This window comes from Manacus candei, unplaced genomic scaffold (assembly GCF_025592945.1).
Source record: "Manacus candei isolate 608988 ecotype Guabito, Panama unplaced genomic scaffold, ASM2559294v1 h1tg000023l, whole genome shotgun sequence".
NCBI classification, from domain to species: Eukaryota; Metazoa; Chordata; class Aves; order Passeriformes; family Pipridae; genus Manacus; species Manacus candei.
In genome coordinates this window covers 22,812,324-22,840,222 of record NW_026138071.1, presented here as the reverse complement: position 1 = coordinate 22,840,222, position 27,899 = coordinate 22,812,324, and the positions used below count along the sequence as shown (strand labels likewise).

The window sequence follows — 27,899 nt, the reverse complement described above, 5'->3', positions numbered from 1 at the left end:
CACAGACTGACTTGACCAAGGAGAAGCTCTGTTTGGGGAAACCAACAGTGAACCAGGTCACAGCTCAGCTGTCCTAATTCTCCACAGCCGTATGCTTCATACAGTTTTAAAGGCACAGTGTGTTGAAGTGAGAGGAAAATGCTACCAAAAGTAGAGCACCAACATTTTTTAACCTACATTTTTGCCTTTGCTTGTCTTGATGCAAATGACTTTGTAAGTTGCAAAGTAACTGGGAGGCAAACCTTGAGTTTCAGTCTTGCTAATCCGGTTGTGAGTTCTCCGTTCAGAAACACTGAGTAAAACGGGCACAAGTATCTTCTGCTTTAGGTTTTGGTGAAATTCTCCATGCTGGTCACACCTTTGCTTTGTACTTAAAGACTGATTTAAGTAACTGTTCTGCTTGTATAACTGCAGCTATTTAGACTGTGATACGAGTGATTTTTTTATTTTATTTTATTTTTTTTTAACCTGCCAATACAACTTGACCCACAGTTATGCTGATGTGGAAATGCATTAAACCAGTGAAGGGGTTATTTAGCTTTATAGCCAGCATTCATAGAAGCATCTGATGCTTTGGGAGATGGTAATTGTTCTGGTAGCATTGGCAGAGTCTGACTCATTGGCTGCAAGCTTCTGACTCTTGCTTCAGTCACAGATATATCTGCAGATATTTGCTGTTAAATAGCCGTGCCAAATTTAGTGATGGTCCATGACCACCCTAGAGTTTGTGTGTATTCCTGCCTTTCCTCACCCTGCCTACTGCCTCCAGTGGCCGGATGAGGACATCCTGCCTTCTCCCCTGCCAAAAACGCAGAAGGTGAGTGGGAGAAGGCAGTAACTTTCTTGCCTGAGATTCTGCCTTTGTCTGTGACACCTGGGGCACTCAGGGGAGTCACGTTTGTAAGAAGCCAGAGCTGAAAAGAAGGACGTAGGACAGAGCTGTGAAGGTGGTGAGGAAGGGGAAGGGGTGAGAAGCTGGGCAGGGGAAAAAGCAGAGAGTGGTGGTCTGCATGTGAGGGATGCTGGAGAGTAGCACAGGCATGGAAGGAGGGCTCTGTGCTACAGGTGGATGCAGGGGCACGGTGTCCTGGGCTAGGACCAGTGCTGAGGTTAATATTTGTGGCTTCTGTTCTCCACAAGGCAGGGATGTAGGGATTTTAAGCTCCTCTGCTAGTAAACAAGCCCTTGTGATACCTTTTGTTAGGGCTGACGTGCTATATACGGTGTCACCACGAGAGGGGAACCTACAACCGGACTGGGACGAGTGCTGGTAAACCGAGCATGCTTTTGGTCCTGGCTGAGGCAAGCAAACTCCTTTGATGCAAAAATAATTACACCTTTACTTTAGCTGTGAACTTGGCCAACGGATCGGCTATTTAAAGAACCATTCCCTATAGGAAAAAATTATTTCAACAAAAAGCTTTAAAAGTTTGGTTTTTTTTTTTCAAAATGTAAATGACCAAAAAGGTGACCTTAGAGAGGAATGCATATATTTGGATTGTTACTTATTACTTTCTATTGTAACTTTTAAAATATACAGATTTAAGTCATATAATTAAAATTTCTATGAGTTGTTCTGAACCGTTCTCATTATACTTATAATAGCATATGATAATTGGGTCCTGTACTTACTGTAAGAATAGAATATATTTCAAAATCTAACAACTCTTTGATTTAAATAAAATCATATCTGAAATACTTGTGAGAGTAGTCAAAACCGACATGTAAAATAAATGCACAAACCTCATTTCCTTTGCTTCCAGCACTTGTTTTCATTTCTTTGGGTTGCTGTATAAAACAAAATAATATTTATCTGTCAGAGAAATTATAGACAGAAGTACATATAAAGAAAATAATTTGTAACCAGAATGCTCTTAGTATAATAAGGTAATGAAGGCTCTGACATATACTTTGATGAAGGCTCTGACACTACACCTCAAAAATTCTATTCAGTGAGGAATCTTAGGATATTTTTCAAGATTTTGTACGGAAACTAAGTTAATGTAACAAAGCATTAATTAAGGTGCTTGCAAAGTGTATAATACAAAAAAGCACTGAAGACCATCCATCTCAATCTCTTTTTGCAAAACTACTCTGAGGCACTGTGGTTAAGCCCCAGAAACATCATAGGTGAGGGAGTCTAGTCAGAAAGTAGGACTCCCTGGGCTGTTAGAGAAGTGACAGAAGCAGTACTGTAGTCTCTCAAAAGACAGTTGTAACTGGCATTAATTTCCACTAGATCTAAAGCATTCAATTCCATTTCCCCTAGACAATGGTGGTGTGGTTTGGGTTTCTTGTTTGTTTGTTTTGTGTGTTGGGTTTTTTGGCTTGGGTTTGTTTTTGGGTTTAGTTTTTATTGATTTGGTTTTGGTGTTTTGGTTGTTTTTTTTTTTAACCAAACTCCGTTTCTGAGAAGGTGTGTAATTCAGCATGATTAGTCTTTCCCTTCTCTGGTGTTATCAAGGATTTGCTTTGTTATTTCTGTGAAAATATATCGTCTTATTTTATGGAATGGATGAAGTATGGAATGGTATAAAGAGATTCTAGGAGTAAACCTTCTGTATAAACAGAAAGAAAATTAGTGTAGGCTTGACAGTAACCCAGTTCTTCCTCCATAGTTTCCAAAGAATCTTTTATTTCTTTACCAGAAGTATGCAACAGGAAAAGAGCAGTCAAACTTACCAAATGTCGAAATTCTACAGACAAGCTTCCATTTGCAGATTCATCCATGTTCATTGCTTTTACGTGTGTTCCACACAGAACAAATCTACGATTGCTGTGGAGGACATTACACTTATGTATTCAAATACTGCCATATGGGAAAAATTTAAGAAATATGATATTTTCTTGTCTTACCTTACAGTTGAAACATTCCTAAAATAGAAGAGGGGCAAGGGGGGAGGAAAGAGATTGTGAATCAGTAAATGTGTAAGCCATAACTTGTGCTGAGAAACATATCTTGAGATGGTAGATTTTTGCCTTGTCATGGTTAGTTTGTATTACCAATACAACTTCAATTTTTAAACTGAAGAACTGATATTCATACTGTCCAGTTAGACTTTTGAATCTGTATATTTTATGTTGCTGTTTATTGTCGGACACTACATGGCTTATGAGAGAAACAGTCCTAGTTTCTCTCTTGCTCCTTCCTCACTGGGAGTGTTTTCCTTCTTTCTTGTGGGCCAACATCCACGTCCATGCAGTTAAGGTGTTTTTTAGGGGCTTGCAGAAGCACAGCAGGCAGAAGAAGGGAGTAGCTGGTACCTGTGGCTGGGGATGGTGCGTGGTGAAGGCTTGAAGATAAGTTGTATTTCAAAGCTAACTATCCCATAAAGGCAATACAGTTTGATTTTAAGATTTGTGTGATGCTGCTGTATCAGACTGATGAACTTTATCTAAATCTTGAGACAAATCTTAAATGGACTCTCTGCCTCCTAATTTGAAAATATCGATTAGACTTAGCAGCTTTTTTTTTAAAAAAAGAAATCTTCCATGTTAAAAAAAATAAGAAAAGAAAAAGAAAATAAGTGTTACTCTGATCTTTTAACTGTTTGGGGGTTTTTTTGCTTTGTTTTGGTTTGGTTTTTTTGTTTGTTTGTTTGTTTTTCCTTTTCCTTTTTAGGGTAACATTTAAATCAGATAAGGTAGCCATTGAAAAAAAAAGTGTGTTGTCTCTCTAGGGAGAGAGAATATCTTAAAAGTTTCTTACTTGTCGATAGTTGCTTTCACTCTGATCTGGTAGTTCAGCTCTGGCAATTTAATTAGCAACCTTCAAAACAGAAAATGCAAAACTGAATATCAACAGAATGAATTTCTCACCAGAAAACGTTAGAGACTGGTAGCTCCAGACTAGAGTATGAGAAATTATTATAACCTGAAAACAGATAAGACATCTAGGATTAGAACACAGTTTACAGGGCTGAATACTCAGAAAGAGGAGCTGGGCTGTTCCAGTGGCAAGTGTTCTACTTTCCCTGCAGGTATGTGGGAAATTTAGTATGTATTTGAGGGAATGGCTGGAGAGATACCAAAGAAGCAATAATTAATTAAGAGGTGGATTTGGATGATCTCTGACTGCACCACAGATGTACTTTCCTCCATGTACCCTTTTTCACACCCTCCCCCCCCAGTCTCCACCCATGGTTTTTGCTGTGAGGTGGAAATGAGATGAGAGTCCCTCTCGAATCTTTGCTTTTTCACAAAGTCAGGCAAGGAGCTGGTGGGACAGAACTAACTTGTCATTGATTGATCAGAGCCCCCCAAAATGGAGTAGATTTTCTTTCCTCTCTGTACAGAAGTGGCTCTGAGTATTCTGATGTTGGCTTGTATGATATGGATCATTATTTACTCCGTTTGTAAAGTCACTTAAACAAGAATTCAATACATACAGAACCCCAAAGGTGCTGACTTTTGGCCACAATCTGCCTCTCTTCCCCACCCTGTTTTATTCTTTATTGTCACTTGTTCTGTGTGACAATGTTCCCTGTTCCAGAAAACCTCCCTAGAGTTAAAAGGATCCCTAACACAAGTTGGGCTGCTTTGCTTTCTAGATTCTCCTAGGATAAAATGCTGTACACAAATGAGTTTATATCAGATTTTCTTCACTTACCTTAATTTAACAGTGAACTGTATTAATGTTTTAAGAACCATTGGCCTCTGGGGATGTGTTGGCATGCAGGGCTGCCTTTCAACCACAAATGAACTGTGTGGAAAAAAAGTGAAACAAATAGATTTTTAGGAATATGTACAAACAAAGTGCTGTTTTAGCAGGTGGGGAAATGGGGCTGGAATCTCTTAAAGACTTATTTCTCTACAGATACTGAAGTAGAAGCTATGTATTCCAACCCTGAGTTCTCAAAATGATCCAGCTTACAGTTGAATTGTTCTCATAAGAAAACAGATATTTGGGACACATTGAAAATCAAACCAAATTCTATAGTCCTAAAACACAAGGCTGATAAAAGTCTTGGTGTTCCAAACTTTTATCAGAACCATAAAACAGGGTGTGAAAATACATTGAGCATAGCTTCAATGAAATTAATAATTTAATCTTTTTTTATGTGTATATAAAAAACAAGTGAGTGTGTTTTACTTTCAGATGGTCACTTGTGGTATATCTCTGGTATAGCCAGTACAAAAGGCAAGAGAAATTATGATATTTTCTCTATTAATAGAAGGGTGAATTGGGAGGGGAGTAGGGGGAGTATCTTGGTGGGGAAGAGGAAAGACAAGGAACACTTGCTTTAGAAAAAAAAGCAGAACAACAAACACGAAACCTCACAACTTTTCTCAGCAGAATGTACATAACTAAAATAAATGGGTTTCTGCCATTCACTTAGAGCCAGAACTTGGTCACAAACCCTTAACTGCTACCCACAAGAAGCTGCCTGGCACCTTCAGTTTCTAGGAGTTTTGATGACAGCTATATATACTTCTTATATTAGGAACTTGGTCATAAAGTTTGAGTGTCTGAGGAACTTATTTTGTTTTAATTCTTAGCAGTACGGTCTCGCTGTTCCAGTTGAGGTAACATTCTCTGCACTGACAATGGCTTACGCACTTGCGGAAAAGATTGTAGAGCAGAAAGTTGACTTTTTCCAGCAGCTGAGGTCTTTGCACAGGAATAGGGTCCCCGTCGTAAGTCAGTCTGGTCAACAGTTCATCCAGTTTTTCTAGTTGCCTTCTAACTTGAAAGAGACTCTCTGCCAACAGCGTAAAACTACAGCAAGACAAAGAATTAATTTGCCATCTTTCATGCAAACCGTTTCTTAGAACATAAGAGCTAGTGAAGTTCTTGCTTGGGGAAGTCAGAATCAGTATTGATTAGTGCTTTCTAGCTTTACCCAAACTCACATGCATTCATCTTTTGTTTACAGGAGTATATTAATACATCTGGCATATTACCTACTTTATTTTCAAATATAAATATTTTTGCAACAACAGAACACTGTCTGTGACAATTTGGGAGAAATATATACGAGGTCCTGATGTTTTATATGCAGGGCACTTGTGCCAGTATTAATTATTTCCTACAGCTCAGTAGTTTTGCAAAATGTATTCTTTGAAAGGATAATATTTATATAAAATGAGTAAGTTACCAAGACTGAAGAAGTGTAAAAACAGTAAGGAAAAACAAATCCAAACACCCTTGCTAATGTTTCAGTAGGGTATGTGTGTATAAAATCATGTTTTTAAGCTATTTTTAGCATCTTCATGGGAAAAAATACTTAATTTAAAAACCCAAACCCGATTGAAACACACATACACACACATAAAGGCAAAAAATCTTTTTTCTTCAAACCTTAAAAAGGTTTTCCTTCCTTTTTACTTCTTAATTTTTGCTTCACCTATTCATAAGAGAAGTCTGACGGGAGAGAAATGACCAGGATGGTGACATTCTCTGGCTATTTTCTTTTTATTTGCAATCACTTTAGTGCTGCAGCCTCACAGACTTCTGCCATTCAATTCCTGCACAGTTTGAAGTCTGGAGAGGTGATGTACCTAGTGAGTCAAAGCATAAAGTCTCTACCCAGCTCCTGCCTAGACAAAACTTCCACTGTCCTCAATGACAAACTTGGTCAGCACCATTCTTACTCAAGCAAAACTCCCAAGAGAGTATGTATCATATATCTGGAACAACTCCCAACCCCAAAAATGAGTGGCTGCCACAAGTCAGGCTCAGCAGTTCACTGCAGTGTTATTAATTCTGAATAGCAAATTTTGTCCACCAGATCAAATTGTTAGTTATTTCCTTGCTTAGCTGCTGATAAATTTGCTGCTGTTGCAGCTGATCTGAGGGACTGATCATTTCGAGTGCAGCAGACTTCCTGTGGTTTTCAGTGGAAAGACAAGTTCAAGGCAGGTTTACCAGTTCTGGAGCTGATCGAGCCCACCGTGGAGAGGACCCCCAATGCAGGCAATCTGCTGCCGTCTCTTCCAGTCTAGCAGCTCTTCAGTCAGCATGTTGCTCATAAGCATATCGATTTCATGAATCACACGCCCTATTTTACTGAGTACTTCCTGCAAGGTAGGAAAGGTGTCACAAACTGACCACAGGCAGCAACTGCCACAAATTTCAGCAATTGTCATAAAGTGCTGATTACATTTTTTTTTTCAATTATTTTGAAAGCAACCATACTTTCTTCCTACTGCTTCAGTGACAGGATTCATCACCCATTGTACTTGGAATTAATCCTGAATCTCTATGAACTCTTCTTCAGTAAAACTTGTATTTTTAGGGGGGTGAGAGGGAATATTGTTGCATTCTTTGTGGGCATAACACCTCCAAGATGTTGACACTTGCAAGCACTGGCAAGTTCAAAAAGTTCTCCTTTTGTTTTGCATCATATACAGTGCATTGGTTTTTTGTTTGCTTGCTTTAACCATAAAAAAACCCCCATGGACTCGAACAAATTGCCTCACTTATGAAGTGTGCAGAATCATATCCTTGTTGTTGAGCTGTTGTTTAATTGCTGATTCCTTAACTGTTAGTCAAAATCACCCATAGTCACCCAAACGTTTTGTGGATTTTTAACTCCTGTGTAATTTGCCTGTTCTTCTGAGATGAGACTTTAAAAAGGCACACATACACATTTGAGTATTTGGTGTGGGAATAAGGGGAGAAAGCAGATCAACCACAAATGACAAAACATTGTCACTAACCTTTCTCTTGTAGTCTAAAGTATTGAGCATTGCCTGCAACACCAACATTTCCTGTTTAATGTGGGTGCTGTTTTTGTCATTCTGCTCTGCAGGGGATGAAAAAAAACCAGTATAAATATGTGCAAGGGTGCATATGCATGTTTATAAGGGGAGGAGAGGAAAAAACCATGGCCAGACTGCAGCATGAACTAGTGAAAAAATAAACTGCATCAGTAGATTATGTAACTGCATATTTCATTTGAAAGGACTAACTTTAGAACAAGTTTAACTCAAGGTTTTATGGCTTCAGTTTTTACACGTGTATGTGGAACAGGAAAAGGCAGAAAAAACACAGATGAGACCTAGACATCTCTACATTTCTCATTCATGTGCATACTCATGGTTATTATGTACATCTGGCTTGGATCAGTGATTGATCTGTACACACAAATATGCTCGTGCTGTCAGCAGTGAGGCTAAAGCTCTTTGGACTCAGTGTGAATTAGTATGTCTGGCAGAGAGAATGGAGGTTAGGCATTTGAAAGAGAGATAAAGTGTTCATCACCATGGGGATTTCAGCAGCCAGGACTACTGGTCACTGGGGATTTCCCCCTCTCTCTAGCTTGTGTCCTTCTCTGGATCATAGTCTAGTTTTAAGCATCCCCAAGCTTACCCCATGCTCTTTCATGTGCAGCTCTTCCCCAACCTCACCTTTCCCCACATTTTGCTCTTCTTGCATCTTTCAAGCTATGTTCAAAAAAGAAATTGGTGCCAACTGTGTCTCTGCTAAGCTCTGGATTGATGTCTTCCCTCTTTTTTGGTAGAGGCAGACAAGTAACTGATGGTCAGCTCAGCCACAGTGATTACTCACACATGTTGTAACCTGGCTGTGCTGGTGTAGAGCACTTGTGACACAGTGAAATTTGAAGATCTGAAAGTCATTTTTTATAAGCAGGTTTGATTTTGCAAGTGGGGCAGGCTTCAGTCATCTGTGTGGCCAATAATTATGAGTGGCCTGATGACTAACAACTCATTAAACCATGGCAACTTGCTCTTTTCTGGTTGCTGGGCCATATACAGCCTTAAACATATAGGATTGATGTGTTTAAGAACTGGGTTTCAAGCCCAGCATATTTGCATGTTAAAATATCTGAGCAGACACAAGCAGACCCCAGTTTCTTTTCTGAAAGAGATCATGCAAGGATTGTTGCCATGTGCACATCTCAACCACCACAGGCTGCTCAAACATGCAGTCAGAGTGCTTACCAGCTGCTTATCACCACTGTGGTCAAAAGAGAACAGAAAGCCAAGTTAGAGGCTGAAAAGATCAGTTTTGCACAACTCTGCTTTGGGAAATGAGAGGCTCTTCCACATCTTGCCAAGGAAGGGCCATGTCATAAGTGAGGAAGTTGAAAAATAGATTCTTTAAATTGAGAAATTTATTACTTTTCATGCCCTTATGCAGTTTATCTATAGAAACAGATACTTGCTTGACAAGTTCCTCTTTACCCTCTTAACCCCAAAAGTCATAATAATTCCAGGACTATAACTTTATGCAAACTGAAGATCCATTTTTTGTGTTTAGATATACTATTTGGATAACACACAAAATCCCCTGATGTTGAAGTCTAGCCACAGAATCAGCCACTTCCCAGAGGATCTAAAGATGACTGTAAAGACTCTTACCTAAGCTTTGTATTGTTTTATACCTGAAGTCAAATTCCTCTTGCAAGTCTTCCAAGTATTTCACATCTTGGTCAGTCATCTTTCCAGGGGAAAAGAAATGAACAAATGTGTAATGTAGTAGTTTTACTTTCCTACCATTTGAAAATCCCTGAACAGTTCTGGAAACTCTGGTTTACTATCTAGTAAACTTTAAAAAAGATGATTGAATTATACATGCACATTTATAACTAGATTAATTTTATTTGTTTAGAAAGTCAAGTATTATCCTCTCTCTTGCAGTCAACAGTAGTTGATACAGCTTTACTCCTTCTTGTTTGCTAGTTCAAAGACATACTGGAAAGTAGGAATGATTATGTTTAGCCTGAGATTAACTGAAATTATTATACCAGTAATGTTACTTTCTTCTTGAAATTTTAAAGCAGGGCAAATGGATAATTTTGTGTTGACTTAAATGGAAATTGCAATGAGGTGTGCAAAGCCAAAAAAGGTGGAGTCAGAGGCAGGAGCAGAGCTCACAGAATTTATTTACAGAATTACTTAAGAATTTGGGTGAAGAAATGAAACACTTTTGCTGCTTTGCAATTTTTCAAGAATTCTTTTTAAAAGGTGTTTTCTAGTAACCAATCAATGATAATTCAAAAAAGGACATAAAAGAAGGAAAATAAAAAAATGTGGAAATCGTCTGTTTTACTTTGAAGGTCTATTTCTGTGCTGCTTATAGGAAGCCTTGATTTTGCCAACAACTCATAAGCAATCCTTTTTAGTTCCCTGAGATGTGCATGTTAAGTGCCTGTGAAGATACAAAAACTTGTTTGCTAAATTAGGACACACAAAAATTAGCCATTTTGATTTACTCTTTATTTTGGAGACTAAAGTTTTAAATTATATGTGTAAGGAATGAAATCACACATTAAAGGAGCTGGCTAATTTCTGTGTTCAACTTAATTACCTACTAAAAGACCCCTGGTATCTAGAATATGTTCTCATTTTCACTGGTCTTTCAGGGGTGGCTGCACTTCCTCACATGGGCAGAAGGAGCAGCACAATAGGCTGCTGCTTTGTCTGCTTTCAGTCTGCAATTCTTATCTTACAAGTTTATACTTAGATAGAGATCTAGTATTACATTCTTCTAAAATTAGCTTTATCCTTTTAAGGGTTTGATCACTCTAACACTTCTCCATGAAAGGAGACACTGATGAGAAAATGATGCTAGGACCTCTTTCCAGTATACCAGAAGTGTTGCTCCTGAATGACACATGGACAGGCATTTTGAATGTAATTTCTACACTGGGACTGCTGCAAAGCTGAAAGTGGGGCTGGGGTAGCAAAAAAACCATAGGTAATCTAAGTCCTTATCCTGCCTTGAACTGGGCAGACAGGTATTTTCTGGCTGAGCTTTCAAGGCCTCTGTGGGACATAGCTACAGGTTTGACTCAGCCCAGCTCTGCCCTGCAATGGTATGAGAAACTCCTGGAGGATGGTTACCATCAGCTCCCAATGTTCTTCTCCCCTCACGTCTCCAAACCACGTAATTATGTCACGTAGCCTTCGGCTTTATAAAGGTCTTGGTACGTGACTCAGAGGTCGTGAAGGTTAGCTACTGCTGACCCAGCTAAAGGCAGTGCAGTTGCAGAAACACATCTAATGAACCTCATGTCTTTTTAGAGACAGTAGGTATGTTCTTACTGCACTCGGTGGTCTGCCTGCAACTCGCACAGGGATGAGTGTGATGGCTTAAAAATGTGTAGCTCTCACACTGAGCCCAGAGGAGCTGTTAACACCTGAGGTGTGTCCTGGGAGGTTAGTCTGGGCAGATGTCCTTGGAATAATGGGAGATGGTTAGTGCATCTTGTTGGCAGAAGTCTTTGTGCTACCCACCTTAAAGATAGTTCAGGTATGCCTGTATGAAAATCATGTCTGCAGAGACAGCAGACAGACAAAAAAAGCTACCTGAGCGCTGTTCTTGATGGCTGACACTTTGTGTTCTACATTTCTTTGACGTTCTGAAACCACAGAGTTCTGTAGAGACTTTTCCAGCGGCCCCTGTAACACATTGAACAGATAACTGGTGGATGAGTAACAATAATGACCGACAGTAACTGTATTGCAAGTCCTAGCATAGAGGGGGAATTCAGAAGCCAGTGTTCAACCAGCAGGAGACTGGTGTAAACACACAGATTTGAAAGACATGAGGCTTTAACTTTGAAATTCAAAAGGTGAAAGGGTATGGGTACAGAGCAGACATTAAACATCTAGTAAATTAAAGAAACTGGAACACAGATTATTAGATTTCTGAAAAAGACCCATGTCACAAGACTCCTATAGGAATATGTATTAAATCCACAGGTAATTAAAAAGAACTCATTTCACTTGAAAATTCTCTTTGGGTTTTAAATACGTAACAATTTCCCAAAAATAAGTTTTAAAGTTGTTGTTTTTTTCTTCAAACAACATAAAAATCATCAATGCCTTTTCAACATATTGGATAGAATGTCTTTTGCATTCCATAATTAATGTGAATGAATGCATTGCATAATTTAAAATATACACATCTGTTTTGCAAAGAATAATCTCTTTAAAACCTTTCCCACAGATTAAAGTCTTTGAAGATTAGCTGTGACACAGAAGTCCCTTACAGCAATGTTTGCAGCAGTAGAGCCACTAATGAAGTTCAAACATGAGTTTAAAGGGCAACATTTGGCAACCCCTAGTGCACACAAATCACTCCAGTGGAATGAGAGGGCAGGATCTGGTTTTAAAAGCATGTGAGCAGATTAACATGGAGCAGATTAATGAAATGTAATTCATTACCTGTACAGGCATGCTAGCTGCAGCCAATATTCTTCTTTCTTCTCTTAAGCAGTTTGAGATGATCACTGCTATATGCATGGGATTACCATGATATTTGCCCTGCAAGGACAAGTAAATACAACTTTCAAAAATTCAGAATTCAGATTGTCCCTCTGGAAATCACAAGCAATGTGCTTCAGTGTCTGTGAGCTAAAGCCTGGTGCAGGTGGAAAAGACAACCCTACTGGTTTTGGCCTTTGATAGTGCTGGTTCAGCCTTCCAGTGCAGCATCAGTCAGTGCCAACATAATAAAATATTCTTAGCGACGTTCTACAAAGATTATAAAGATACAATTCTGAGATGTATATCATTTGGAGATCAAATTGCTCCACTGCTACCACAGCTGTTTTGAAAGGGCTTTCCTGTCAGCCTATTCTGTGCATGATTTTATCACATCTTCGATTTTCTGTAGGATGTTGCTGTTAGCATGTAGCACTTCTCCCAACAAAAGTTCGTAAGCCTATCAATATGGTAATGATGCAAGCAGAAAGGCTTCCTCAGCATAAAGTAGAAGGCTTAAATTGTAATGTCTATAAACAATTTTTCTCTTTCAAAAAATAATGTGCCTAAGATGAAGGAATAAGCAAATCTTGTCCCAAGCCAAAGAACCAAAAAATGTCTATATTTTTACACCACCAAGATGTAAAGGAGGACTGGGCAGAATTTGAACTAATATTGGTTTATGCTGTTTATCAAATTGGAATGACTGAGGACTCTCAAACAGCTTCTTTCATCGTGATGTATTCACCACTATCTGTCATCACAGATACCACTGTGTGATCACTGTCTCAGTATCCTTCATGGCTTTCATCCAGTATCATTAATTCAGATTCTCTTCATTCAGTGCTCATACAGTTTTCGGCCATTCATTAGAATTAATCCAGTTAATTTTCCTGTGCAGTTTCTAGAACTGAATTCTACAACTTCTGTTTTCCCCTCTTTATGATTAGTCTTTATTCTCGTGACACTCTTCTGCCACTGAGAGCTTCTTTTATTCTAGCTTTCTCTGAATGTGACACAGTAAGTTTATACATACTTAAATTCATGCTGTATCTTCCTTTGATAGCTCATGCCAGTATCAGAAACGAGGGTGTGAAAGCATCTGATAGAAATGTGAACACACTGCTTCTGTATGCCAACAGCTACCATGACAGTGAACATTTATTTCTAATGCTTTTTACTAAACATTTCCTGTGTGTTTTTGCATGAAATCTATGTAATCTGAAATACTTTTTCATAATTTGTTTTGACTTCAGTTACAAGGTAAAGAAATACTATATTAAAAATGGCAATTTTGATCATGGAGACTTGGTTTGAGCTGCTTGGTATTAAACACTGTGTGTTGATTATACGATGGTTCCAGGTATCACAGAATATTCTGAGTTGGAAGGGACCCACAAGGATCTTCAAGTCCAGCTCTTTAGTGAATTGCCCCTCCAAGGACTGAACCCAGAACCTTGGCATTACTGGCATCAGTCTCTAACCAACTGAACTAATCTCAGGATTAATACAGACTAAGGTGATAGATATAGGACTCTTAAAATTAAATAATTGAGGTAGAAAATGTTCCCTTCTAAGGAAACCTTGACTTCCATGGCATTGTTAGCAAGGAAACTAAACTTTCTAATGTTTCTAGGGTTTCTCAAGTCTTTTCAGGACAGATAAAGTACATACCCACAGTTCAACCAGTGTGTACCCCAAACAGTCCCAGTGCTTGCCCCCTTTGTCTTTAAAAGCAGTTCAGGACAGTGCTTTACTCCAGCAATCAATTATCAGCTGTATCAATTACCCTGAGGAACAGGATATATGGACCTGGCTCTTTTTAGGAGCTTCTCTGGAAATAAGAAGTGGTGAGTAATACCACCCTAGGACACACTATGCCTTAGATGAAACACTAAACACTCCCTCCCTGCCTGCTCCTTCCTGGGCAGTGTGGGGGAACTTAAGATTAAGGATACACTCCTGATTTCCATGTCAAATAACAGTGCCAAAGAGCTGTCATTACTTCTGTCTCCCTGACAGCTTCTTGGCTATAAGGGTAGTAACTATGTTCTTGCTGCACAGTTCCTTCAGCAATTCAGGTCCTGTAATATATTCATAGTTGCCTTTATTAAGCACATTCCCAATCTGTGTAGTATCAGGATGTAACTTTGGGAAGGGAAACATGGGAAATAGCTGTGATCTTCCTGCAAAGGATTGAGTGGAGTGTCATGTGGAAGTAAGGTCAGGGTATGGTCCAACAGCAAAAGCCAGAGCAAATTAACTGCTGCAAAGAGTGGCTGTGATCCAGCTGTGTGGTGCCAGCCCAGTGCCCATCTGATTCCTTAGGGAGTCAATCCAGGTTGCTAACTGGGATGGAAACAACCCATGCTTGAATGGGTTGTCTGCTCCTCAGTGGACTGCAACTGTTCAGCAAAGGATGAGTTTATAGTTAAAGACTAGCACAAGTGAAGTCAGGAGAGGGTGGCTGGGAAAGAGGAGAACAGTCATGACTTGTTTCAGCTGCAGTCAGTTTTATCACTAAGCCTGTCTCATCCACCTGTACCTTGATTAGATGAAAAAACAATCCTGTTATTAATAAGGCTTGGGACGAAAGCTGTGGGGAGAAATCTGTGACTGTGGAAGCCTACTGATGGACATATTAATTACTAAGTTAAGTCTGTTAATTTATGCTTGTTGCTGTTATTTTTTTTACTAGTAAAATAGTGTTCTGCCTTCCCTGTAGATGGTCTGTAAATGAGGACCATGCCACAAGTCGGTATCTGAAGCTACAATGCTTGTAGTCCCAGCTCACCACTGCCTGAGAGAATACAAGCACAGCAAGGGTTTAAAGGAGTCAAACAAAAGCTATTTAGCAAAGTCAAAAATAAATAAATATCCTCTCCTGGAGCTGGAGAAATGCATTTATGTAGAAGAGGCACTTAAAAAAAAATATTTTGACAGTGGGATGTGTTAAAATCCCCCGCTAACAATGCCGGTTATTAGGGACTTTCCTAAGCATTTCTAGACAGTATTCATATGCAAAACTTTCAAAAACTCTTCCTCTCTATCTTTTTCTTTGTTTCATTAAGAGAAAACCATCTGAATCAAGAGGTAAAGGGAAATTCACTTTTAAAAAATGTCTTTCTTCACTAACTCATAAAGCTCTAATAATAAGCCGTGCCTGTACTTCTGCCTGTCTGGCGCTTCTTCAACTTGATTCACTTTGAGTAGACACCAAGAAGGTCAACAGAGAGCTGCCACCTGTCCTTCTGGAGCAGCAGCTCCTCAGACAAAGCTGGAATAATGGTAGATCTGCAGTGGAAACGCTTGTGACCAAAGGCTGGGAACAGGCCTTGCCTTTCTGATGGAGAGACGCTCTGAACTCTGGAGAGCTGACATGGAGCTGAGCTGTGTGCACAGCCTGAGTGGGCATCCCCTTCTGTTGGTCCCAAGCTCCCTAAAACAGCTATATTTGTAAAATACAGGCTGTATCAAAATCCCCTTTTGCAGTAAGATGGCAGATGGATGGCAACTCAACAGTGATAAATAATAAATAAATTGTAATGTTAAACAATGGTAACTTATTAAATACCAACAAAGCAATAGTAAGTTATTAAATAACAATAGCTACTAAAAGTCACAATAACCAATTTGTTTGACTCTCTAAAAATAATAACACTAAAATTTTTCTCCCTGTGTTTTTTAATTCTCAGCAGTAATTATTCAGAATATGCCACTTGGTATTCCCTTATTATCTCTCTACTACCATCTCTTGCTGTTCTGCACTTCTGTTTTGTCATTGTTCGAGGGCAGCATTTGCTCAAGATGACCTTAGTTCCTAAATGACTAATAGAAAACTCTCTCTTATCGTCAGAAGAGTAGTATAAGTTGAAAATTAAGAAATTTTACCCAAAAAAGACTTGAGATGGTGGAATCCTAACTTAGTGTAACAAGAACATTAGCAGCCAGAAGAGGAAGAGTGTGGATTCTGTAGTTACGCAAAATTGTATTATTAAGTATAAATATTTGTGGAGAAAATTGTCTTTTGATAAATACCAACAAAGAGAACCTGAGGATTCGCTTTTCATCTGAAGTTTCAAATAGAAATAACTGCTAATTCTGTTGTTCTTAGAAGATTTCTTTCTCCTCTATTCTGTTCCAATGAGGTCTTTCATATCGTGAGTTACAACAAAAACCAAATCATCTTTTTTGAACTGGCTTCTTCTCAATAACTACCAGCATGATGCTAAATTTAAACAAACAAGGGAAATTAAACTTTCATTCTGAACAGGTGAAAATTTTCTGTGAATGCTGATGACATTTCCTTGGAGAAAACCTTCCTATTACCACCCGGCATGTGCTCTTTCTGCTCCAGAGACATCTGTTGTGATAATATCTTACTAGATCATGGGGAAAAACAAAGAGGCATTTTTGCAAAAACAATTTATACATTACAGCATGCAGAATTTAAAACCTTTAGCCAAATTTTAAAACAGCTTGAACTATTCGGGGTATGTTAAGATGCATGAAACAGTGGCTGGGGAAATGCAAGATTTGATTCTGTAAGTTGCAAGATCATGAAGAAACTTTAAAATAAATATTATGACACTTTAAAATATATGTGCTTTTAAAAAGAACACCAAACAACTCTCAGTTTTAGCATCTGAAATTTGCTTCTTTCTCTGAGACAAATGAAAGAAATCTAGACTAGAGATTCATTCTCTTACTCTTCTTCCACTTTTTTTAATTTTTCAAATTTTAGCTGATTTTCCTGTGGGCAGTTCCATCACATAGTGGATCTCTCCCAATCAAACTAATAGTGGTATCTTGCTTTTCATGTGTCAAAGGTCTCTATGTCCTGTGCACACCTATCCATAATACTGGATGTGCGCTACTTGCACAACTGACTCTGTTTTCAGTGGTTAAAGTAGAGGATTAGGTATTAGTGACTGTTGGTCTCTACTTGTAGAAGGATGTGCTGTGCAACCTTCAGAAAGTCAGTCAGGGGTTTACCTGGTTATCTCCTTGTTTTCAAGGTGACATTAAAAAAGGACTTGAGTAGGTTTTAGTGCTTTCCAATTCTGAAAAAGCACTTCAGAATTTGGTTGGGTTTTCCCTTCTTATCTCTCTCTCTTTTTTTTTTCCAACTATCAAAAACATCATCTGTATTTTTTTCTGAGTTCTGCTAGAAAAACTCTTCTTGAGCTTTTAATTGTATACAATAGGAGCTTTACTTGGAGGCCTGGAACTGTTGGCTAGTATGGCCACTGATGTATTTGTTCATATTGAATGAATATTTAGAGAAGCTGATGGAAGGGAGGTGGCACATGGAGAGACGGGAAACAGGATTACAAAGTCAAGCAAAAATACATTTCCTTCCCTATTATTCACTTGTTATATGCTTATTTTACAAATTCTGATATTCAGCATCTTTCCAGATAAGCAAATATCTCATCTTTCATAAAATCAAAAACCAGGGAGAAAAAAAAAAGAAAGATTTGGTTTTGTTGTGTATCTCAAAGAAATGTGTGGGTGGGAAGGCATAACCGTACACACTTATTTCCCGTTTTCACCTTCAAATATAACAAACAACATGTTGCCTTGATTTGTTTTCTACCTTTGTTAATGCATCCAGGCAGAAAGTCTGATGAAGACAGTAGTGGAATACAAAGAAAGAGTCAGTCCTTATGTTACCCCGATAAAGATGAATTGCTTGGGAGTTTCTTGAAAGCCTGTATTTAAACAGGCAGTATTCATACTAAAAAATCATTTTCTACAAGAAAGATGGCTCTGTTTTATCTAGGTCTTTAAGAGGAAGTACCTGTGACACTATCTATTTAGACTGCTCTTGTTATACTTTTATTTTTAGATTTCCCCTTCCCCGTCTCAAAATACATGAGAGAGCTTAAAGGCAAACTCATTGTTTTAGAAAACTCCTATGATGTGTGGGAAGTCCTAATACATAGGTCTGTAGTCTTGTAGTTCTGCTTTTCTCATAGTGTATGATGCATAACTTCCGAAAGATCATAATGTTTTTAGGGCATGTGCACCCAAGTTGCAATAGGCAAAGCTGTTTGTAAAAGCACAGTGAATGAGCTGTGAAGGCAGAGGTCTTTTTGTCTCCCTCTCAAATTCCACTGTGGAGTCCCACCCAGCAGCCACTAAAATCAGTCAAGGAACAGTCTATAGAAACAGCAGATTTCTGAGCAGGTAGGGTGAGATACAGCTACAGAAAATACATATCTCTAGGACTCATCATCTGACAGTAGAGCTGTACAGCCAGGGAGGGATAAATAATGTAGTGATGCTTCTTATTTAAATGAGATTTATTTGAGAATACATAACTTCTTATTTTTAAATGAGATTTATTTGAAAATAAATAAAAACACAAGTGTTCCCTATGAAAACGGGCAAAACAGCAGAGGACAGAGAGGACCGATCCCCATCTCCCCCTCCTCCTCTGGACTCAAAGACCTGAGTATTATTAACTAATCTCTCAGGCAGATGTTCAACTACAACTGAGGTCTTAATACTTCAGAATGAACAAAGCCCACAAAAGGTTATTTAGTTTGTTTCTTTGTTTTTTTACCTCTGTCTGTAAATTAACTCTTATTCGTCCTGCAAAACCAAAATGAAACATTTATAAGCTGTTAGAATTGTGTTCTTTAAATAATAACTAGAAACCCCAAAATATTTTACTTCTAATGGGTAACCTCTTTCGGTGTTGTATCAATCGTTTTTATAATCTTTGTTAGCTGAGACTGCTAAGAGCAGACAGCTAGCTGCTTTAGCACACAGACTTCTACGCAGGGTTTCCCATCTGAATGCCAAAATTTTTTGTTAACAGCTTTAATGTTTGAACTGGAAAACTCACTGGGGGCAGTCTAACACAATCTGAATTGTGTTAGGCAGCAGGACACACTGGTTTGAAACACATGTCCCACTTTGAGGTGTTGAGTTGTTGATCTGGCAGGCTGCATGAGAGCTAAATACGTGTAAATAACATTTTGAAATGGATGTTTTGTGGTTTATTAGGAACTTTCTCTATTTTGTTCCATTCTTACCCTTTTGTAGGCTATAACAGGAAACTGCAACTTAAACATCAGTGGCTCTTTCCACTCTTTGCAACTGTTTCTCAGCACAGGGCTTATTAGAATTGTTTGTGGAGTACCAACTGGAACGTCCTGTTTCAGATCTAATGCTATTTTGTCCACTTTCTTTGAGGTACCAAAATAAATAATCTTAGGATTCCTCATATATGTACCTTTCTGACATAGAGGCTTATGTAAACAGTCATTTGAATTAAAAAACCTTTATATATTCATTTTAGTTCTGTCTGGAGAAGCACAATGATATTCAGTTTCCACTATAAATAGAAACAAACTGGGCAGTATAACCAAGAACATGAATTAGGAATGCACTACTGTGTTACTGTTTTAAGTACCATCATGTGAAGTAAGATGCTATTTGTACTGTGTAGAAACAGGGTAAATTTTTTATGGAGAGAAGTGCCATAATGTTAATATATGTTGTTTAAGATGACAGAAGATACTTTCAGATGCTGTTCCAGACCTTTCCATAAAAAAAAAAACCAAAACAGACCTCTGCAGGAGAAAGTATATGTAACTAAAGTATTATTTCCCAGCTACTTAGTATAAGTTCCAAAAGTTTGTTTTTATATAACTGGTTGGTGTGAATCATCATATCTGGTGATTCTGCCTGACCTCTCCCTTTATAAGCAGACCCCAAGGTGTTAGTGGTGTGTGTTCACAGAGACCTGCTCATTCAGGCAGAATCCCATTGCCCTTCCTCCCCTCATCTTAGAATCTAGCAGGGCTGGTGATTGGGTAAAGTTCACCAATACTGGAGAATCTCCTGTGAGTATTAAATGAATTTCATGAATATACATAATTTACATCAAATTATTCCCCAGAGCACACAATATACTCATTAACTTCGGCTTCAATGGTAAATGAGCAGAGCAGCCCTTATTATTCCTGAAATCTGTTATTTCACTTTTATAAAGGAAGATTTATGTAATCAGATTTCCCCCTGAATACCATAAACAGTGATGTGACACAGATGCATGTTGCCATTAATGAGAAAGGATTGCTTTCAGAAGTTATCTTCAGTCTAGAGCATAAATGAGGGCTTCAGTTATGAGTAGGATGATTCTGGGAATTCCTGCTTTTGTCCTGATGTCATCCTGCACCCACTGCAGTGCACAGCACAGACAGTGGCTCTTCAGCTCCTGAGAGCTCACCTGAACCCACCCTTGGGCCAGGCTGCATTCCATGGAGCTGCTTCTCGTCTAGCAGGTACCTGATGAGTGCTCCAGATTTCCAGCTTAGAGTGTTTGGGGGAAGGACATCCCTGAGATGAACATCACTGAACATTATTAGAGACTTACAGGCAATTGTCCACCAGCATCATTCCTAAATGGAACAGTGGGACACTGGTGTGTAGTGGCCACCTCTGATTCCCAAGCTACTCTGAACCTCCTATTCCTTGGCTCCCCTGGTGCACTGCAGCCTGGCTGCTTTTCCCTGACTGAGGATTTTGGCATATGAGGCAGGAATGTGGACAGTGCCTGTCTTAGATGAGTGTCTCTGCATTCCACCCGTCGTCTTTGTGTACTAAATCTACTTGAGTATTGTACAGGAGCTTACATCAGGGACAGGTTCACTGTCATGTGAAAACATTCTTTCTGAAAACTAGGATGTAATTGTTCAAGGGCCAAGGTTGTGCAGACTGTTGCACCTGCAATTTGGTTCCTTGAAGTGCTAGGCAGCTCTCCTGAGCTTAACATCTGCCCTTTACTATTTGTTGTCATGGCAACAGCACAAACCATCTCCTTGTGACTAATCTGCTTTGTTTTTCTCAATCTAGGTTTTAAGAAGGAGAAAGAACCACAGGCATAGTTTCCCCACTCTTTCCTCCACTGCCTCTGAACATTTTCTGCCTCTTCCCTTTCCAGAACCACTGCTGGGGGGAGCAGGGGCTCTGCAGAAAGATGGACAAAGAATTTAACATTAGAAAGTGACTGGGCTGTTCTGTATCCCACTGAAAAGCACAGCAACCAAAGGCTGCTCTGCTACAAAAATTAATCCAATTTACTGATGAGAGAAGTAATAATAATGTAAGAAGTACATATGAAGGATTTTAACCTAAAATGCTGACCATGATTTTAATACAATATGTGCATTTATACCAGATTAGTGTCAAAAGTGATATTTCAATGAAAGCAGGAAATAGAGAAGCAAATTTCAGAGAGCTAGCAGTAACCACAGCTGCTTAACTATGTTTCTCAGCACTATTTTCAAGTGCTTACAACTTTTACAAATTGCATGTTTCCTGGTCAGTGCTTCTTTTTGCCTCCAGATAATTTTGAAGGTGTAAGTAGTCTGAGCAAAAAATGCCACGTTCCATAGTTATTTGTCTAATGGTGAGAGAATAGGGATGGTCCCTGTGGGATAAAAGCAAAGGTGCCAGGCAGACCCATCTTTGTGCTAAGAGTTCTACTCTTTGACCTTCAAAACACCCAAGATTGCCCAAAACTGTATTACAGTTATGAGGCAGGCAAATTCTCTCTTCTTTCACTACTTATTTTCATGGAACAACTGACATATTCATGTCAAGATGTTTCAGGTCAAGGTCAAAATAGAACATTTTCTCAATTTTATAACAAAAAAGAATCCCAGGGAGATCTTTCAGGTGAGGTGTGCTTGGCTATGGTGCTGGAAGCTCCTAGACGTAATTATCTCTAGATTCAGTAACAGCACCAGGAATCTTGATCCTAAGGAGTCCTTGTCTGTCTGGCAAACAGCTGCACAAGCCATTTATAAAGCGTGCATTGCTTTCTCTTCTAAGGTTGCTCTTCACTAACACCACAGTTGTATTTCTGATTAAATTTTAGTCCCTCATTTTGTGTTTTACCAAGAACTGCAGATTCCTTCTGAATAGCTTTTGTGCGTTCTCTAATTTAATCTTTTTTTATTATTACTATTGCCATAGTATTTAGGAACCTTTAGTACAGCTCAACATATAATGCTGTGTAACGTAGTGATAAGGGATGATTTCCAGCATTTTCTCATTTGTCGAGTATTACTCAATATGGTAACACAGTTTGGCTCAAAATAATCAACAAAGATTGTACTCAGATCGTGTATTGAGGTTGAACAGCTCTGTGTGTGTGCACGCTGTGCATGTGCCTGTATTTCTGTGTGTGTGGTAGAGAGGGGAAGGAAGAGGAGTGTGAACTGTGAAATTTCAAAGAAGCGCCTGCACTAGAGAGCAAAGCAGAGATAAAGGTGGGCTCATGGTAACAAACCTTCAGAGAAAGTCAAACCAACACTGTTCGCAGAGTCACCAGAAAGGAAAAGATGTTTACAAAAGCAGCTTCCTCTCCTATTTAGGAACCCACTCTTTCTTTCATCAGTCAGTGAAAAATCTCATTAGTTTTATGGCGTACCCTTCCAGCCTCCCTTTCTGTGGGTGGCACGTTGGGACAAAAGGAGCCATGGCACTCCACTATGCACATCAGTCACATTCTTCTGGTGTTGTCTCATGAAACTGTCACAAACTAGCTCAAATCACAAGAGTTAGGGATCTGCAAGGGCTTCCGGCTGTGGGTGGGAAGCCAAATGCCCATCTCCAAACTTTGCATATATTCAGCAATAAAATGCAACCAGTGATGCATAAAAAAAACTAGACCCATAAGTACATAATTTGCATACTCAAATTTAAGAGTGTTACGGCAGATACTGTCCATGCTATGTGTCATGTGCAGTTCACAGTCCATTCACAATTCTTGACAGTTAATAACAAAGATAGGCTATCAGCTGATTTCAACTACTATAGCATTTCTTTCCTGATGTACTTACCTAACCAATGAAGATATATTTTTAACAGCTGAAGCCAGGAGACTGCCTGTGCAGCTCTACAGAACATGCAGCCCATACTTTGGCTGAAAATGCATTTATCTTTTGTGTTCTAAAGATTAAAAGTTGTAACATAGTATGTTACACAAACATCCTAATAGCTGGTGTCATAGATTTCTTAAGAGAGTTTAAGTTATTTGTCTTATTCAGAAATAATAATAATAATAACTCTCAAATATTGCAAGAGCCTGGACCTACTCCAGCCTACATAAATTATTCTGGAAATCAGAATATAGACTGTGGGTGACAGTGTTAAAGGTCAGGAAAAACTCCAATATCTGTATCTGGTGGTTCACATGTGTAATTTGAAATGAGTAGCTTTTTATCTAAATACAGGTTATCTGCTGTCTTGATGTATTGGAGATAGGCCAGCATTATTAGTGATGGGGAGAGCGGTTGGGTTTTTTTGCTTAGCTGGAAACATTCTACTACAAAGCTCAAGACTCAGATCCTTTTTTAATAAGCAGTATAATTCCAGCATCACACATGGCCTCTCAAGGAGTTTGTAATGCAAATCTACAGACCTTTGCAAGCCAAGGGAGCAAAGGGACCTGCCTGCTTGAGAAAGCTTGCTAAGGCAGGGCCTGGCAGTGCTACAGGGTGATGGAGGAAAACAAGCTGGTGCATGTTGCACCTTGTGGGGCACTACTTTTCAGAGCCAGCAATGGAATGAAATGATGGGTCAGGCTACTCTATATGGACTTGACTGTTGTTCTTTCTAGAGAAGGAAAAGACCAGTGCTGGTGCTCCTGTAACTAGTACGTGGTGACTGTAACCCAGCTGGTTCAGCTGTAATGGGGGTGCCCGAGCATTTTGGCTTGTTCTGGAATTGTGACTCAGACCTTTGCCACCTGAGAAACCATTTAATCACAAATGACTTAAAACTCTCCTTCTTTTATCTGTCTGGAGTAAGCCTCCTTTGCTTTGTGCTCTCTGTGAAGCACTTCATAATTTCCAAACATGTCAGGATTTCAAGGAAGCATTTTTCACTCTGGCCATGTTTACACTGGTTATTATGTGAACTCACATGTGTGCACCCAAGGCCTGATTGCTTGTCTTGGTGCGCCCAACTTCCCAGAGTATGCAGCACTGATGCTTCAAGTTTTGGTAAAAAATTTAGAAAAAAATACATGGCGCAAAGAGTAGAAGGAACAATGAGAGACTTTAGTTTTGTAGAGCTTGTCTGTACGTATATACTGGTTCAATGTGCATGTGCACATTGTGATGGTATAATCATAAATGCACTATCTTTTAAGCCAGGAATACACCAATGTACAAATGGAATACACCATTGCCCTGCTCTTTCCACACATTCCACACCACTGTGGAATAACCCTTTACAAAGGTGAGACAGCTCTGTCTCAGCCCTACTGTGGTAAAATGTGCCAAGACCATGAGAGAAATTACAGGATTAAGCTTTCTGCAGTTAAAACCAAAAGCAGTTCAGTAAATTTGGTGTTTGAATAGTACTGAAATTATGAAAAGTGCTGCTACACAAACCAGAAAAGAAACAGAAAGTGACTTTATTTTTAAGTTACAGGAGGCCACTTGCACAACACAGGATGAAAAAGTGGTAGTGATGGAAATATTGTCATGTTTTTAAGAGGCCACAATTAGGGATAAAGAGCAGAAAGACACAGCCAGAAAGAGAAAAAAATAATTGGCAAAGTCAGGGTAAGATTTTCCAGACCAGTGTGTGTGTATATGTATATATATATATATATCTCATAAAAAAATGTTTTGCAAGCAGTGAAATTATCATTTAAGTACTGATGGAAAACACCATCAAAGAGGAGAAAAAACCCCAAACTTTCATTAAACACAGTTGCATATGCACATAAAGGATATGCAGAAGACAGATAGATGTCAGAAAGTAGGTGACTAATGAAGTGGAACTCTGAGAATCCTTGCCTTAGATAAACAATTATTAGAGAAACATTCAGCTAATCAAAATAAATATCATTTTGCAGAAGTATAACAGAAAATCCTTTAAGCCATTCACAACAATAATCCCAGCTAAACATAAAACAGCAAACATGCTAATGATTTACAGGGATTCCTTTTTCAGGTGCTGCCTTAAGCCCCAAATATGTATTTTTATTTCATAGTTAAATATCTGTATGTGGCTGAAAGGTGTTACATTTGTAATAAACATGAGCATCCATAAGCACTATACAGTTTTATTTGTAAGAGCTCAGTGAAACACAGATACACACAGAGCTAAGAAGTCACAGCACTTGTATCCAAGCTGCATGCATTAAAATACGAATTATTGTTCTACAAACAAAGCAAGAGTGGAATTATTATTTTGAATTATCTTGTTGAAAGCTTGGCCTTCCCATAGCTGCTTGGAGTCTATAGCAATCAGGACAGCTCTGAGCTGTGCACAGGAACAAAGTACATTCAGCAGAGGCTGGGCACAGCCTCTAGAGACCAGTTACAGTGTACAATGCAATCTGTCATCTGAAGTAATGACCCACCTGCAGCAGCTTCCTGATTCTTTTCAGATTGTGTATCAAGAGCAGATTCTTCTCCTGTGAAACCCGGTCCAGCTGTTCATCCACTTGTATTATCAAATTCTGTAAAAGGATCATTGCCATTGCTTCATTGTTGGCTGCAGTCTCCCTAAAAAAAAAAAAAAAAATCAGTGAATGAGAACCACACATGTTTAAATGTCGGGTAATGTGTCAGTCTATCAGTACAGAAAATTATAATCTGTTCAGAAATCTAGGTAGCAAAAAAAGGCTTTAAATATATAGTGACCTGAATATTGTTAGAGGTTTGCCAATAATTGATTTTTAAGATTTTGAGGTGGTTTATACTCACATAGATATGCACCTATAAAAACAGGGTGAGAAGTCAGCCAGAGGAGACAACCAGGGTTTTCTAGTCTCTGCTTCAGTGAATATTTAAATACTTCTACCTCACTTGTCAGAGGAAATGGGGCTTATGCAAACTGTCCCTCTCACTCAGTCACAGAGATATAATTACTGAATTTGCTGTCTAGTTTCAGACAAAGCTGACAACAGGCTTGAAGTCCAAAAGATAGTATGTTCTTACAAATTTCATGGAAACCTGGCAGGTTGGTAGAGGAGAGGAATCCAAATTAATGCCTCCACTGAGGGAAACGGCAGTAATAACTTGCTCCAGGAGGCAACAGCCAGATGGCCAGTCAGCAGATATATCTCTTCACACCAGGCACCAGATGAGCCTTCGCCTGGCCAAACTATTTGGGGATACAGGAAGACTCTGAAGCTACTGATGAAGGGTATGTAGGGGACAAAGGACACAAACACAGGTAAAACCAGGCTTTACTGGTTCTGCTCTTCGTGGTACAGCTTGGACGTGAAGGGTAATAACGTTAGGGAGCAAAAGAGAGAGGGAGGTAGAGTTTGGACAGCAAGGCATCCTTGTCCTTGGGATAGTCTCTTTCCTTGCCCAACAGATGGCAGATGCCTGTTTGAGATATGCCTGCTAAGTCTAAGTATAGCAAAAAGGAGGTTTTATTGCTTCCTGCATTCCTACAGCCCCATAAATAGTGTACAATAAACAGGAAAGATTATATTCCTGTGCAAATTTTTGTTTGTTTGGTTGGTTTTTGTGCAATAGTCCTGTGGGTTTAGCTTGAAAAATTGAGATATAGCTAATATAATGGTTTTTTGGCATTTAGTTTGGAATTTTCTTACAATAACTATCAAGTAAAATCAATCCAAATTTGTGCATAAATTCACTTTCTAGAGAAGAGTTCCTGGAAACAGCTGGCTTGTTCCCCAGAATTATCCAGCTTTAAGTGCGGTTTTGGACAAATGAATAATTTTATGCTGCAACAGGTAATTGTATAACACTTCCGTTGAAAGTAACTTTCATTATTTTTTTTATGAAAAACCTGTAATGTCATTACAGCTAGACCCTTTTTATTGGATTTTGTTTAGGAGTAAGTTCAAATGCGAAACCTTGCCTCCAGATATTCCTTAAGTTTAAACAGCTAAATCCATAACTAGTGGAATACTATTCTTGGAGTGCAGATGTCTGTACAGTTCATAAATGAGCACCGTAAAACCTGCCAGAAAACAAAAGAATTGTTCGTAACTGAAATAATATGAAAGAGAATAAATGTAATCCTACCAGTCTTGGCTTTCTATCCACTGTGCTAGCAGGTGCCGGATTTCCATGGGGAAGTTATCATCATAGAACTGGTCCACCTGCTCCAAAAATTTTATTTCCAGTTGTTGAACTTGACTCCATTGGGACATACTGCAAAAGAAAAGGTGAAACATGTTTGCCATTGAAAAGTGAACATGAATTGCTGATCCAAAGTGCATAAATCACTTATTTTCATTGAAGTTTTTATGTACTTCAATATTTCTGTCTATCCTGTCTTTCAAAACAGGTGGTGGTACTTGAGTAAATTTAGTCCGTTAAGGGGAAGAGGGAGAAAAGTGGGTAAGACCATTAAAAGAAAGTTCTGATTTTTACACTTGAATAGGCACCTCTGTCAATTCCCTTCCTTAATGTAAATGTTTTGGGGTACTTCCTGATGCTTATGAAGTGGTGACATTTACACAGCATCTCTCATCAAGAGAAGTAGTTTAGGACTGTACTCTTCAAATCCAGTCAAAACTATTCTTATTGAAGAGTAGTAGAAAACAATGAATTTGTTCTCTTCTTGTTGAATTCATACCACTGAAGTTTTTCCTAAAGCCATTATGGTTGTGTGTTACTGTGCTGTTCCTAAAGCCCCACATCTTCTGTTTGGAGAGTACTGCTTTACAACCTAAATTGTTCATCTAGTACATCTTC

General features: G+C 38.8%; 1 protein-coding gene across 1 annotated transcript in view; it reads right to left on the bottom strand.

Moving 5' to 3' along the window:
* Positions 1-27,356, bottom strand: part of STAT4 (signal transducer and activator of transcription 4) — a 40,019-nt gene extending 12,663 nt beyond the window's left edge. The window contains exons 1-13 of the mRNA XM_051787775.1: positions 27,225-27,356; positions 25,580-25,724; positions 12,139-12,237; positions 11,278-11,370; positions 9,328-9,406; positions 7,663-7,748; positions 6,869-7,020; positions 5,561-5,719; positions 4,610-4,702; positions 3,710-3,769; positions 2,857-2,874; positions 2,683-2,776; positions 1,744-1,788 (exon numbers count right to left, since the gene is read on the bottom strand). Coding sequence (XP_051643735.1) covers positions 1,744-1,788; positions 2,683-2,776; positions 2,857-2,874; positions 3,710-3,769; positions 4,610-4,702; positions 5,561-5,719; positions 6,869-7,020; positions 7,663-7,748; positions 9,328-9,406; positions 11,278-11,370; positions 12,139-12,237; positions 25,580-25,724; positions 27,225-27,352 — 1,251 coding nt within the window. The 5' untranslated portion in view covers positions 27,353-27,356. The remainder of the gene's footprint in view (positions 1-1,743; positions 1,789-2,682; positions 2,777-2,856; positions 2,875-3,709; positions 3,770-4,609; positions 4,703-5,560; positions 5,720-6,868; positions 7,021-7,662; positions 7,749-9,327; positions 9,407-11,277; positions 11,371-12,138; positions 12,238-25,579; positions 25,725-27,224) is intronic.
* Positions 27,357-27,899: the final 543 nt, after the last annotated feature.